The following is a 15,544-nucleotide window of genomic DNA, read 5'->3' on the forward strand; positions in this document are numbered from 1 at the left end:
GTCCACATGTTAGATCTCTTGTGCCTGAAATGTTCATGTGTCCACCATCTTGGATAGGGGTGGATAACATCATTGCAGACCACACCATTGAGGTGTCCCTGTGTGTCACTCACTACAGATGTAACTTATTTGGTTCAAATTGGTTAGACAGTCCGCAAGTTAGTGTACTTGTGCCTCAAATGTTTACGCGGCCTCCATCTTGAATTGGGGTGAATGACATGGTCACAAACTATGTCATTAAGGCTTCTCCATGTACCATTTTTGCATCCCTATGTGTCCTTACAGCTGAAGCAAATTTTGTTCAAATCAGTTAGGCAGTTCACATGTTAGCCCAGTTGCACCTCAAAAGTTTACATGTCTGCCATTTTGAATTAGGGTGGATGACATAACAAACTACATCGTTGAGGTGTCCCTGTGTGTCACTCACTACAAATGTACCTTATTTGGTTCAAATTGGTTACAGTCCAAAGTTAGCCCACTTGTGACATCATCACAACTTACGCTGTTGAGGTGTCCCTACAACTGTACCTGATTTGGTTCATATTGGTCCAGGGATTGCAACGTTAATGGCGGGGCGGGGCGGCGGGGAGACACACACAAATGGATCCACAGAATGCCAGGTGATCTCATAAGCCTACTGGAAAGTAGGCTAAAAATGGAAAAAATTACCCTGTTTAGGATGAATGGTAAGGAAATAATAAAAGAAGCTTGTAGACAGCTGCAGCCGTAGTCTGAGTCCTTACTGCTACTCCACAACAACTTTCTGTGACTGGGAAGTTTCAACTTGAGTATCATACTACTGGTCTTAGGCTCAGCCTTCTAATCTGTACTGTTCCCCACTTCTTTTTAGATGGCTCCCTGAAAACTATAATTTCCATTGTGTATGACTGGAGCAGAGAGGAGTGTTCCCCACTCATTAAAAAAAGAATCTCTTGCCTGCTTATTGAACCATTTGTTCTAAGCCAGCTATCACTTTTTGTTCATTTGTTTAGGCGTTCAGTTCCAGTTCAGATTCCATTTGAGATTTTATGTTGAGTTTCAGTTCTGGTTCACTGACCAAACCTCTCTGAACCAGTTTTTTGGTTGAGATTTGATTTCCTGATCAGGACCTGGTTTGCATCTTTCCTCTGCCATGAACACACTGGATGACCCTAGGCAAGCCACTCCCTTTCAGGCTGTTCTCAGGCTGCAATATGGGGATTTCTTGCAGGGTTGTTAGGATTTTGCTAAGAGAAATCATGTGAATCATGTGATATAAATGCTGCCTCTTGTTTTTGTTTTTGTTTTGTACAGCACCCAGAGATTCTCTTGCTGGTGTAGGAGGTCATTCATCGTGGGTTATCCCACCCACTTGTTCCAGAAGGCAGGAAATAAGTCACTGAAAAAAGACCCTAACAAGCCCACAAGGGGACAGTCCTTTCCAGTCTTGTTTTCTACCTTCGCTCCAGTTGGTCAGATAGCTCTCTGTCTTTTGGTACCTCTTAGGCCTTTGGCTTAGCTTTGTATAGTTTATGCGTTTCAACCTGTGCCTCTCTTGACTCGATGCCTCCGTCATCTTCATTACTCTTTCTTGTCAATTATTCTTGTAGTTCCGTTTTATCCTCACAGGCCATGGTTCTCACAGATAGTGAACATCGCTATACAGGGGCCCGTTCATCTGCTGGACAGGATAGACCTATTGTCTCAGGGTCCAGTCTGCTACCCGGATCCCACGTGTTTAAGACTGACTGCTTGGAAGCTGAAATGGACTTGTTGAAATCTAGGGGTCTTTCTGCGGCAGTGACAGACACTGTTCTGGCTTCTCGGAGATCTTCAACAAATATCAGTCTACGTGGAGAGGGTTTTTGCATTGGGCAGCAAAGCAAGGTTTGCAGGTGGCTAACTGTACACTGGGAAACCTGTTGGATTTTTTACAGGATGGCCTAACTTTGGGATTAAAAGTGGCGACATTGAAGAGGCAAGTGTCAGGGTCTGGCCAACTGCCAGGGAAGATCACTGGACAAAACGGAGCTGCTGCAACAGGATACAGCTCGGAAAGTTCATCTTGACCAGACTTGGCTGCACGCTGTCGACACGGAGGTTGACAAATGTTGCTTTTCAGCAGTGAGTAGAAAGCTGGTGACGTAATTTATAGTGCAAGCCGAGAGCTCCCAGCTGGCAGGAATTCAAGGCTTATCAGCCCTCTGCAAGAGGCGTTTGCTCCTCCTAATAGTCTCTAGTTGAGTCCTGCGTCTCGTAAGACGCCGCTGTTGTGGAGTCAGTGGAGGTTGATTGCATAGCTCCTCTTCGGATTGGTCCTTCACAATTTCTGCTGTCTCGGGTTGTTGTGCCTGCTCTGAATCATTAGCTGGATCTACCAGAGCCGTTTCATGAACACTGACAGTCGGGCTCTGCCCCCAGACACTCCTGCATCGGCTGGAAAGTTGACAGCTTCCCCTTCCTCCTCGCTGTCTGAGATCGAGGGCGTGACAGCAAGCTGCTTGTCTCACAAACATGCTGTTTCCTGAGGGGGTTGCTTCGGATCCCCTTCAGCCACTTCTTCATAAGTTCCTTTGGGACTTGTCTTTGTTATCTCCTCCAGTGTGTCACAGATTTCCGTCCTGGGATTTGCAAGCCGTTTTGAGAGTTCTACATCAGGCTTCATTTGAGCCACTGCACACTGTGCCCTTGCGGATTCTTTCATGGAAAGTGGCATTTCTAGTGGCAGTTATTTCCGCCAGGCTGGTCTTGGAACTGTGCACTTTCAGTGGAGTTTTGTGTATTCTCCAAAGATGCTATATGCTTGATTCCAGACGCATTATTTATTCCAAAGGTGATCTCTGTTTTTCACAGATCCCAGGATATATATTTGCGTTCATTTTGTCCGAAGCCACAACACAAGTTGGAGAAGGAGTGGCATAAATTGGATGTCCACAGGGATCTGCGGGTTTACATCAGGCATCCCCAAACTGTGGCCCTCCAGATGTTGCTGAACTACAACTTCCAGCATACCCAGCCACAAAAAATTGTGTCTAGGGATGCTGGGAGTTGTAGTTCAGCAACATCTGGAGGGTCGTCGTTTGGGGATGCCTGGTTTACATTGACAGGACTGAGGCAATTAGACATTGGGATTCGCTTTTTCTATGTCATCAGGGAGGGCGGACAGGACAATCAGCCTCCACTGCTTCTACTGGGAGATGTTTCAAGTTGTGCATCCTGTTAGTTTATGCGTTGCATGGTATGACTCCCCCGGCGGGGATTATGGCTCACTCCACCAGATCTGCATCTACCTCTGCTGCATTCTCCTTGGCCGCATCACTTGATTAAATTTGCAGGGCTGCTACATAGAAGTCCCGTCTATATTCTCATGTCATTATAAATTAGAGGTACACACCTCCTCTAGGGTGGTAGATGAGTGTTTCAAAAGGTTATCGCAGGGTAGGTACTGGTCTGGGCTTGTTCCCTCCCGTGGGTGTGAGTTGTTGTATGACACACAATGAGTGGCCTCCTACACTAGCAAGAGAAACAAAAATTGGTACTCACCGTGAAGGTTTCTTCTTGCTGGTGTTACAGAGGTCACTCATGCCCACCCAGGTTTTTTTGGGCCCAGACCTACTGGGGGAGGGACATGTGCATCTTTCTCCCATTCCTTTGCTCTCACATCTTGCATTTTGTAAATAGTATTTCCATGTTGTCAGTTGACAATTTCATTTGTTGTTTGCGTCTACTCTGTCTAATTGTGTGTGGACTCAGGCTTTTCAATGGACTGGAAAAGACCACCCCTTGTGGGCTTGTTAAGGTCTTTTTCAGTGACTTATTTCCTGCCTTCTGGAGCAAGTGGGTGAGAGAACCCATGATGAGTGACCTCCGTAACACCAACAAGAAGAAACATTCACGGTGAGTACCAATGTTCCCTTTTAGGTGTCTTCTTATGAATAATAATAATAATAGCAGTGACATTGGGTTAAGCAAGGCCTTGCCAGTACTGAGCCCCAGAAAGTGTTAAGTAGAATGTTATAGTATACATACATAACATCTCCTGTTTCAAAAGGACTGGGTGTTCCCAGAATGAATGGCATTGGCACCTGGCCAGCTGCTGGAGAGGAGCATAGATATTTGCCTTATTCCCTGATCAAAGCCTTGGATACCAGCATGATCCTTAATCTATCTCTTCTGCCACTTTGGGCCTGGAGGAAACTGGGATGGGGTGGGTGGGGGCTCCAAATATATTGATATATATCTGGGACTACAGTGTTGTGTGTGCATATTTTCATTGGGAGGGAGAGGAAGGTCTTTAATATGGTGAGGGGGAAGCTTCAGTACTTCAAAAACCTTAGGCTACCCCTGCTTGCTACTTCATTCTCCAGCTAGGTTTGTCACTAGAAGAACAATGTTAAGAAGTCCATGGTTATGTGCTTAATTTTAGTTAGGGATCACAATTCCTTAGCAGCATTATAATGTCACTGTTAGTAACATCTTCATCTCCTTGTAGCTCTTGGCTTGCTAGGAGAAGAAGAAAAAATGCTGCTTATTATGGCAAAATATATTTCCCTTCCATTGAATAAGTATTCTCAGCTCCCTACGAATATAGAGCTAGAGTCTCAGTGCTTCAGGATCAAAAGGTGCTGTTTCCAGGCAGACTTGATTCCTAGTACCATTCATGTTGCAAATTGAACAGGCTTGTATCACAAAATTGTAAAAATGAATTGGGTAACAGAATATTGTTCTGCGCCTTGGCGATCATTAGTTAGCTATCAGTCTAGCTAACTAAATAAGAGTACAAATAATGCCATTCTTCTAAGTCATTCGGAATATTTAAGAACATAAGAACAGCCCTGCTGGATCAGGCCCATGACCCACCTTTTTAATATGTTTTTATATTTTTTAGCTTGATGTTTTTATTGTCTTTTTATTGTATGTTTTTAACTTTTATAAATCGCCTTGGGGTTGTCTTTTAACGAAAGGCGGTATAGAAATGCAACAATAAATAAATAAATAAATAAATAGTGCAGCATCCTGTTTCACACAGTGACCCACCAGTTTTAAAAAATTTTATTTAAAAAAATTAAAATTGGGTTGGTACTAAAACCAGAAGACAGCTGGGAAATCACATAGGAATCAAATATATTGTGTTACAAAGTACTGCCATCAAACTATACAAAGAGAGAACACCCTCATGAATCAAATTTATGCTTGGATGAAATAGTCCTTAGTCTTGATACATTTTCAGTAATGAAATATGTCAAGGAGAGTTTTGATATTGCAAGTTTTTTTTTCTTTTGGTCAAGAGAATAAGGTTGAAAACAGATTTCTTTTTCCCTCCCCAGTTTACGAGATGACAGAATTCGGATAGAAAGAATGGAAAACAATCATTTTGAGTACAGCAGTGCTTTCCAGCTGATTACAGACTTTTATGGCAGTCGAGTTATTGATAGCACAGGTACTTTAATTCAAAATGTTCTTTTGATTTGAATAATTATCTTTCATATGCACTGAAGACAACTTGATCATCTTGTAAAACTTAATTCACTGTCATATTGTTGTGTTTGCGTAATTTAAAGGGGAATCAAAATATTCTGAGACATAAGAACAGCATTGCTGGATCCAGTTTCCTGTTTCACACAGTGGCCCAAACAGATACCTCTGAGAATCCCACAGCAAAAGGTGAGGGCATGCCTGCTCTCTTGCTGTTGCTCCCCTGCAACTGGTATTTAGAGCAAGACTGCTCAATTTTGGCCCTCCTGTAGATGTTGGCCTACAGTTCCCAGTATCTCTGTCTATTGCCCACTGTGGCTGGAGATTATTTGAGTTGTCGTTCAAAAATAGCTGGGGGCCCCAAGTTGAGCAGGCCTGATTTAGAGGCATCTTGCCTTTGAGACTGGAGGTGGCCTATAGGCACCAGACTAGTAGCCTTTGCTAGACCTTCTGCCATGAATTTGTCTAAGCCCCTTTTAAAGCCATCCAAGGTAGTGGCCATCATCAGATCCCTTGGCAGAGAATTTTGTAGATTAATTATGCACTATGTGTGAAAAAGTACTTCCTTTTGTTGTATGAAGGTGCCTTACATTGAGTCAGAACATTGGCGCATTTAGCCAAGTGATGTCTAGTGGCAGCGCCCCTCTAAGTTCTCAGAGAAACATCCTTCCCAGCCCTGATACCTGAATCCCCTTTTAAGTGATAATGCTGGGGATTGAATCTAGCACTTCCTGCATGCAGGGTATATGGTCAGCACAGGATAGCTAGTACGTAAAGAAAATAGGGATACTACAAATTCCTCTCTGCCAAAGCACTCCTTTCCTTGGTTCTATTCACCAAAAGCTCCACCTGCTTATTCCAGACCCATGAAAGGTCCCTCCTATTAATCCTTATATCTAAAGGGAGCTTCCGTGTTCTCGGGTAATATTCTCCTTACTCTGTCTGATGCCTGGAACGTACAATAGGGGAAAGTTGTTGCCTTCATGTCTAGCAGTTGGCTGAACCCAGAGGGAGACACTGTTTCCACTGAACCCCAAACACTAAGCATATTTACTGCTGGAACATCCATTGTTCAGAAGGCCAGTTGGTGACCCTGAGAGAGAAACAGCTTGCCCAAGACTACAGTCTGTGTACAAGGCAAAACAGTGGGGTCTGCTTTGCCTGGTGCACAGGAAGTTGTACTATAGCACTTTAACAATGCTTATTAAAATATTTATTTACAGAAGAAAAGAAAGAACATTTCATTCTTATTTATTTCCTGATTGCCTTTGAAAACATCTATATTATTAATTCTCCAAGACGGGCCAAGCGTGGGGACGTGGTAGAAAGGAGGCGATTGGTTGACAGAGTTTGCAAGCAGAAGCACCTGATTGGGCAGTTCTTGATTGTAGAGGAGTGGAATCTATATATATAAAATGATAGTGAGTAGGGATCCTCAAAAAGATGGGTCGTGAGGGAGGAAAGAGCCCCTTCAGGAGAGGGAGGCTGCCGTTGTGTGAATTAGATGAGGAAACAAGATGAACAAAATCTGTTAACTCAGGGAGGGAGGGAGAGAGAGAGAAAAAAACATGAAGGGAGGGGGAAGAAAGAGTGGGGAAGAGCGAGTGGAGGAGAGAGAAAGAGAAAAAGAAGGGAGGGGGAAGAGAGACAGAAGGAAGGGCAAGGGATGGGCCTGAGCCTGTCAGCAGCCTGAGGGGAATGAGTGGCCATGGCAGCACTAGTAGCAAGAAAGGGCCCAGTCACTGCTGCTGTTTGGGGCTACCAAGGCCAGAGGGGAAGGAGCGGCCATGGTGGTGGCAGCAGTGAGGAATGGCCCGGTCAACCACTGCTGCTGCTCCTGTGGGGAGGAGCAGGAGCGGGGCTCGCGTGAGGGTGGGGAGGTCTCTGGGGATAGGGGGCTGCAGCTTGGCCAATAGGAACATAGGAAACTGCCATATACTGAGTCAGACCATTGGTCTATCTAGCTCAGTATTGTCTTCACAGACTGGCAGCGGCTTCTCCGAGGTTGCAGGCAGGAATCTCTCTTGCAGCAGTGCTGCATGCACGACCAAGAAGGGTGAGGGGGATGGAAGCAACGGGATGGAGGAGGAGCAGGAGTGCAGCTCAGGTGAGGGTGGGGAGATCTCTGAGGTGAGGGGAGCAATCAAGTACTAATGCGCAGATGCTCTAGAGCGTGCAAGAGTTCCAGCATTGAAGCGGAGAGAAATAATGGGGGCGGTCAGGATGCAGAGGTGGAGTGCCGGCAGGCGAAGCCCCGCCGGCCAGGAAGAGGAGGCAGTGGCGGGGAGACATAATGGTGGCGGGGAGGAGGTGGGCAGACAGCGGGCAAAGCCCTACCAGCCGGGAGGAGGAGGTGGGAGGCAGCGGCGGGATGGCCTGGCCCTGCCCGCCCAATGGGGAGAGCTGCGGGGGGGGGGGAGAGCGAGCGAGAGCGCTGCGGGGGGGAGTGAGTGAGAGCACTGTGGGCTCAGTGCACAAATGCTCAGATGATCTGTGCAGTGTCAGCTAGTAACATAACTTAAAAACTCTGTTAAATATGCGTTGTGAAACTGAATAACATGTTGGGCCTGATTTGCTGTTTACAAAAAATAACAGAAGGAATACTGTTGGCTCAGAGTGATTTTCTTAGTAGTGCCATTTCCTTGTTAGTATCTTAGGTTATTTCCAGACAACTCCATCAAGCAACAAATGTTAAGTTGATTTATTCTGTGAGAAGTAGACACTTGCACTCAAGAAAGGAGTTTAGTACTCAGGATGCAGGAGAACCCCATTATCTGTGGGAGTTCCATTCCATGGGGGTACAGATAGTAAAACAGCGGATTAAGGCAATGGGGGCGTGGTACTAAGGGGAAAGCTGTAGAGTTTTTAATATTCTGGATATGTTCATTGAGGAGGCTCCTTATGCAAAATTTGTTATTTCCCCTTTCCCAGTCAAATATCACTGTTCCAATTGTTCACAGGTAAAAATATCTCCATTTTAAGCTGTTTGAATAAATTTAAAATGCTATTATTAGCTGTGTAGTTTGTAGAAATGTTATGTTTGGTGGCCTTTAACTTTTTATTTGCATTTACTTCATATGATTCCCTGTAATAGAGATGCTTGCTGTATAAGATAGGTAAAAAAAATATTTGCAGCAGCAGTGATTAATATAATAATTTTGAAGAAAAAGCTAAAACATAATGCAAAAAGACTATAAGCACTCTCACAAAGCTAGGTTTTGTTCCTGCTGTTTTTGCTCGCTGCCCCCAGAAACCTGCTTAACAAATTAATATTGTATTTTTCAGGTTCCCAAGCATTGTCTGTGATTTTAAACTTGGATAAACCAGTGCTATGTTCCTTTGCTGCTGTAATCACATATCTTAAAGAATTCAATTTAGAAAAGATACTCTACAACCCTAGGTAAGCAGTTTTTAATTTTAAAAAACCCACAATCCCGATGAAGGAATGCCATGGTGATACTTGTTTGCATCTATTAAATTTTTTCACAAAATAAGTACACTTAGTTGTTGAAACCCCAGCTAATGAAAGTGAAAAACTTTAGATATGTAAAACTGTATGCTTACAATCATAGCAACCAGTTTTTAAATCTGGCTATACAGCATTCAGATATATTTTTTAAAAATCACCTACAGAACTGCTATAAATAAGTTTGTTTTTTTAATCCTTACTATTTTATATAATCACAACTTGTTTGTTTTGTGGTTCAAAATTCATTAGAATTCTTCTTTTTTGTAGTTTTTTACAAAAACTATTGTCCCCCCCCCGTCCTCTAATACATTTCAAAGCCTACACTGTAATTATTAATTTTCCACAATTAATTCTGAAATATCTGAGATATTATGTTGCATTGAAGACAATCGAATTTACTGACTGATTTCAGAAACATAATCTAACAGAATATAGATAAATGCTGAAATGCACACATACATTTGATTTTGAAAAGATAATGATTTGTACTTGCCTGCAAACCAACATAAAACACTGGTTGTAAGTAACACAACCCATAGTTTGCTCTTTCAGATAAATTAACAAACAATGGTTTCTCTCCAACTGGGATTGGAAGTTATTACTCTCTGCACACACAGGGGGAGTGGGAGGTGGGAGGGAGTACATGAGCCTGAAGCCCATTTTTGTAACAGCCCCAGTGTGTGCTTTACTTGCAAACATGGATTGGCTAGTAAGAATGGTTGGATAATCCAGATAAACCTGGAGATGTATGGGAAAACTCAGTCTTCTATTTTTATTTCCATAGGTAGCATTTGATCTGGAGGGAGAGTTAAACTATTTTTTGGTTCTTGAAATTTCTGCCTGCAGAAGGAATGTGCAGTCACTGTTGCTTTCCCTCTGCTCAGGAGAAATTCAGATGTGGTCTTTATCTTTTCACTTTACCTTTTGCTATGCTGTTTGGAATAACCTGAATTCATTTTTAAAATAGGTATCTCTGCTTGATTTTCTGATACGCAACTTATGTACTTCTGGTCTGTATTCATGGCACTTGCTTAGGTGCATATAAGTATAAAGGAGTCATCCTATGTGTTGAATTCAAATATTTTTTTGTTCTTCGACGTGGTCGCTGTCTTCTACACAAATGGGCTATGTGCCTGCGCAGAGATCTTGTTGGAATCTAACAAGCTCGATTCTCCTGCTTTAGGTGGGAATCCCTCCCCCAGAAGCTATATGTAGCTGCGCCACTCCTCATCCCCTCAATCTTCAGTGCTTCACACGCTTCAGTGAAGATTGTGGAGTTTACAACTCATTAATGAGTAGGATTAAGATATTCCCTTGTTTTTTCTCCTTGTTTGTTTGTGTTTGTTTGTTTGTTTGTTTTTCTTTCTTTCTTTCTTTGCGTAGTAGTGTTTTTCGTTCCTTGTGATTTGGTTTTGCGAGTTTGCCCCCTATTTTGGAGCTCCGATCCCGGCTGGGATGGCTGGCTGGCTGCATGCCAGGCACGATAAACTTTAAGAAATGCATTCGCTGTGGATCTAAGATCCCTTTCCCCGATACTCATACCTAGTGTCTTTTGTGCCTGGGGGAATCCCACGTTGTCGAGACCTGTCTTCACTGCCAGGAGTTCATGAAGCAGGCTCACAAAAATAGGGCCTCTCGCCTGTGTGCAGTCCTGTGGGATCTGGCTCTCCAGTCATTGGAAGCCTTGTCTTGGAAATGGTTAGTGAAGATGGCTTCATTGGGACAGTCGAAGCGTGTGGTATCTGCTCCTGCAGAATCTGAGGTCCTGGCCTCAGTACTGGTATCGACACCTTTGGCCACTATATCATAGGTGGCTTCGAGTGAGCCCATGCGCTTGGAAGATCCTCCTCAGCGCCCAGCGTCCACGGTACTGAAGTCCTCTACAGATCCATCTGAATCGGTACTGAAGCTGAAAAAGAAGAAGCTAAAGCTACATCGAGACTTGCCGGCGGGTTATCATCTCTCTCCTATACCCAGAAAGAAGGCAGAAGAGGTTCCAGCATCAGAGGTGCCTGTTTCCAAGAAGGCTATGGTGGCATCGGATCGCATGGTGCAAAAATCATCGAAGCGGCCTAGTTCGCCAGTGACCACGGAAGCCCTTGACATGACCAGCGATCGTAATAAGTCCAGTAGGGAGCCTTCAGTGGCGACAGAGGAACTGGGATATCCTTCTTCAGAGGAGGTATATTCTCCGACCAGGCCTGCAGCGGATGCTCCTTGGATGCCTAGGTGATGGTCGCCTCTTTAAGGCTTACAGGAACGTGTTCCGCTCAGGCCTGTTCCGCTCAGAGACAGAAGTACCCGTTGGGTATTGGAGGAGCGTTCCTCAACATACAGACAGGAACAGTCCTGGGATCGCCGTGATCAAGCTTCCGATTTCAAATTTTTATTAACTTTTAACAATAATAATAATAACCATAACAATCATAATAAACACAATTACAAAATTGACTTCCCGCGCACCTTTTTGTGATAACAACTATAAATTTTACCCTTATTATAAAATTAATTAAAAAAACACAAATTTAAACCTTCCACCACCATTAATCTGCCCAACCTGCATTTCAAATATCAAATCCTGCTGTAAGATCCATAGTAGGAAAATAATTCTTTAAATAAACCAAAAAAGGTTCCTAATCTTCCTTGAAACGTTCTAAACTTTGATCTCTAATCAGTGTTGTAAGTTTTGCCATTTCTGCATATTCCAAAATCTTTATCAGCCAATCTTCTTTTGAAGGCAGTTCATTGGTCTTCCATTTCTGTGCATATAATATTCTGGCCGCCGTAGAAGCATACATAAAAAAAGTTAAATTATTTATAGAAATTGCTCCTTGTGTTATTCCTAGCAGGAAGGATTCTGGCTTCTTAGGAAATGTCACTTTAAGAATCTTCTTCAGTTCATTATATATCATGTCCCAATAGGCCTTAGCCCTCCCACAGGTCCACCACATATGAAAAAAACTACCTTCAATATGCCCCAACTTCCAACATTTGTTTGAAACATTTTTATACATTAATGCCAGTTTTTTGGGCGTTAAATACCATCTATACATCATTTTGTAATAATTTTCCTTCAAAGCATAACAAGCAGTAAATTTTAAATCACTTTTCCATAACTTCTCCCACGCTGCCATTTCTATATTATGTCCAACATCTTGAGCCCATTTTATCATAGTTGTTTTAACCAATTCCTCTCTTGTCTCCTCCAAAAGTAATAATTTATACATTTTGGAAATTAATTTTTCATCGTCTTGACATAATTCCTTCTCAAAATTCGAGATCTGATCTTCAAATCCAACTTTAAGGTCTTTCTTATATATCTCATTTAACTGATAGTACTGAAACCAATCTCTGACCACATTTTGTAATTCAGTTAAAGATTTTAACTTACAATCCTTTCCATAAAAATACAACAGATCTCTATACGTACCCCCCGACATTTGCATATTTACTTCTTTACGTGATAAAGCTTCGATCGGGGATATCCATAACGGAGTTTTTGGTTCCAACCAATTTTTATATTTTAACCATACCCTCATTAAACTCCTTCTTACATAGTGATTCAGAAAATCTTTATGTACTTTAGTTTTTTTGTACCATAGATAAGCATGCCATCCAAACTTTCTATCAAATCCCTCCAGATCAAGGACTCTAGGGTTTCTCAATGTTATCCATTCCTTTAGCCATGTCAAACATACAGCATCAAAATACAACCTTAAATCTGGCAAGGTAAGACCACCCCTTTCCTTTGCATCTGTTAAATTCTTAAAGTTTATTCTTGGTCTTTTCCCCTGCCAAACAAATTTAGTTATATCCTTCTGCCATTGCCTAAAACAAGTCAAGTTATTAATTATAGGAATAGTCTGAAAAAGAAATAACATTTTAGGCAAAACATTCATCTTGACCACTGAGATTCTTCCCATGAAAGATAAATTCATTTTAGACCATCTTTGCAGATCATTTTTCATTGAGTTCCATGTTTTAACATAATTATTTGAAAACAACACAGAGTTATTATTTGTTAACCAAACTCCCAAATATTTCACTTTCTTCTCCACTTTTAACCCACTTATTTCACCAAATCTATCTTTAATTTTCTGATCTATATTTTTAGTCAGAACCTTAGTTTTAGTCTTATTTATATAAAATCCAGCCAACTGGCCAAATTGCTGTATCTTGTCCAAAAGTCTTTCAATCATCCATTGGATCGCCGTGATCAAGCTTATCAAGATCTATATCGAACATCAGAGTATCGCTCCCCTTTGAGCGCAGTTGACCCTTTGTATGGTGTGTGGCGCCATGATGCTGAGCCAAGCGATTGGTATCAAGGGGAGTACCGGTCTGAGTACTCTGACTATGCTCACCCGCATTATGGGTCCCGTTATTCAGAGGATCTCATGTATGAGAAACCCTTGGTGACAAAGGGCTGGCATGAGACCCCCTTGCATTCGGAAGGGAGGCCACATTCACACCCACCTCAACGCTCCCCGAGAGACTGTACTGAGCATCGTGAACCACTCCCTTCTGCACCGGTGATGTCCCAGAACGCTTCGATACCAAACATTCAAGATGTCAACCTGGGCTCACCCTCGGGGTCGACGCCTGCGGCGCAAGACTCTTTGGCTCATCTGGAGCCCGATTATGAGAGCGATGATAGCTCATAGGCTTCAGAGGCGGTTTCTCTGAGATCGCTGCCGCTCCATGTCCAGTCGAACTTGAAACCGACCTTCCCGTCAGAAGACCTGAAACTGTATACAGCGTATGTGACACGAATGGCTTCTGCCCTGGGCGTGAACCTGGTAATCAACAGAAAGGAGAGCTTGACCCGCTGTTCAGCTTCATTGATACCGAGGCCAAGGTACCGGCCGCTCTGCCCCTAAATTTGGCATTACTGAAAGTCATAAAAGGTCATTGGAAGAAGCCGACAATGCTCTCTCAGCCCAACAGGCGTCTGGAAAGTTTTTATTGGGTGCAATTGGGTGAGGATACGTCCTTTTAAAAGAATCACCCCACCCTGAATTCAATAGTCGTAGAGATTGGTTGTAGAGAATAGTCCCTGCAAAGAACCAGAGGCCACTGCCAGTTGGCACCAGCTGATAAAGAGGGCAGAAGTTGGACTCTTTTGTGAGGTGACTATACTCTGCCTCAGCACTATATCTAAGGGTGGCAAATTACCAAGCTTATAATGCCCAATATAATCATTTTTTATGGGAGAAGGTAAGCCCATTTCTGGATCTTCTCCCACAAGATAAGAGAGATCTGGCCAAGTCATTTGCCAGAGAGGCCATTCAAGTGGCCAGACAAGAACTTTATTCTCCCCGACATTCAGTGGAATGTACGGCTAAGGTGATGGCCATGTCGTGGCGCTCAGCAGGCACGCATGGTTGTGGTAATCGGGACTGCACTATGAGGCCTGATCTAGGATTGAGGACCTGCCCTTCGAAGGCTCTAGCCTATTTTATGAGCAAACGGACAATATGCTATAGAAGGTGCAGAAGTTGGGGAGCACAGCACGCTCCATGTCTTATGCTTCGCCTACTAGTAAACCACAGAGGACGGCCAAGTGGTTGCCCTACCAGTCATGAAAGGTAGGGCAACAGTTGGTAGGCCAGCGCAGTAAGCCAGCTTTCCATAAACAGCATCAAGGTATTCCCCAGAAGAGACGATGACTCGGGGCGCTACGACTTGCCTGGCTCCATTCTTGGTGAGCTCGGACAAAGTGCCTATGGAACAGTAGGTCCTCATGATCACACGTCTGGGCTATGCCCTGGAGTTTTGTGGGACACGGCCAGTGCCTGGGGTTGTGGTGATTCCTTGCACCCCAGAGTTGGAGCAGGAGGTGACTGCCCTCCTGAAAAAGGACGCGATCGACCAAATTGTCAACCCAGATAGCCCCGAGTTCTACTCCCGGTACTTTCTGGTGCCCAAGCCATATGGTGGCCAGCGCCCTATACTAGACCTCGGGACTCTGAACAGACATTTGGCGTACAAAAGGTTCCAAATGTTGTCGGTACCGACCCTTTTGTCCATCCTGGACAAAGGCATGTAGACAGTATCACTAGACTTAAAAGATGTGTACTTCCACGTGTCAGTCCGGCCGCAGCATCAACGCTTCCTGCATTTTTCAGATCGGGGGGGGGGATCCCCTATCAATTCAAGGCCCTGCCATTTGGCCTCGCGACCGCACCGAGGGTCTTTACAAAATGTTTGGCCAAAGTGGTGGTGTTCCTACAGGAGCAGGACGTGCAGGTGCTGCCTTACCTAGAGAATTGACTGATCGTGGCCTATATCAGGCGGGCTGTTCTGGATGTCCAGAGGCGTATCTAGGGAAAATAGTGCCTAGGGCAAGCACTGAAATTGCGCCCCTGACCAAACATCTGACACCTGTCTTTCAGATAACCTTACCATAATATCAGCTCAAAAATACAAGTTCAGACACTTTCAGGAGAAACAGGTTGTAAGCAACACACACATGCATACACACATACAACCACACATGTGGCACATATGTGCCAGTCGCCTTCCCAAGGAAATGCAGCACATCCATGTGCTGGGCATGCTTCCATAGAGCTAAGCAGTGAAAGCTCTCTTTAGCAAAAAAAAAAAAGCTAAGCAGTGAAC

The 15,544-nt window shown here is 43.7% G+C and overlaps 1 protein-coding gene across 6 annotated transcripts in view; it reads left to right on the forward strand.

Annotated features, from left to right (window-relative positions):
* Window positions 1-15,544, forward strand: part of MSH3 (mutS homolog 3) — a 205,307-nt gene that overhangs the window by 54,763 nt on the left and 135,000 nt on the right. For all 6 annotated transcript variants that reach the window (XR_008315277.1, XM_053291220.1, XM_053291222.1 and 3 more), the window contains 2 exons: window positions 5,307-5,419; window positions 8,740-8,854. Coding sequence is in view for 5 of the 6 variants with exons in the window: in XM_053291220.1 (XP_053147195.1) it covers window positions 5,307-5,419; window positions 8,740-8,854 (228 nt within the window). In the remaining variant the exon portion in view is untranslated. The remainder of the gene's footprint in view (window positions 1-5,306; window positions 5,420-8,739; window positions 8,855-15,544) is intronic.

The sequence above is a fragment of the Hemicordylus capensis genome, chromosome 2 (assembly GCF_027244095.1).
Source record: "Hemicordylus capensis ecotype Gifberg chromosome 2, rHemCap1.1.pri, whole genome shotgun sequence".
NCBI classification, from domain to species: Eukaryota; Metazoa; Chordata; class Lepidosauria; order Squamata; family Cordylidae; genus Hemicordylus; species Hemicordylus capensis.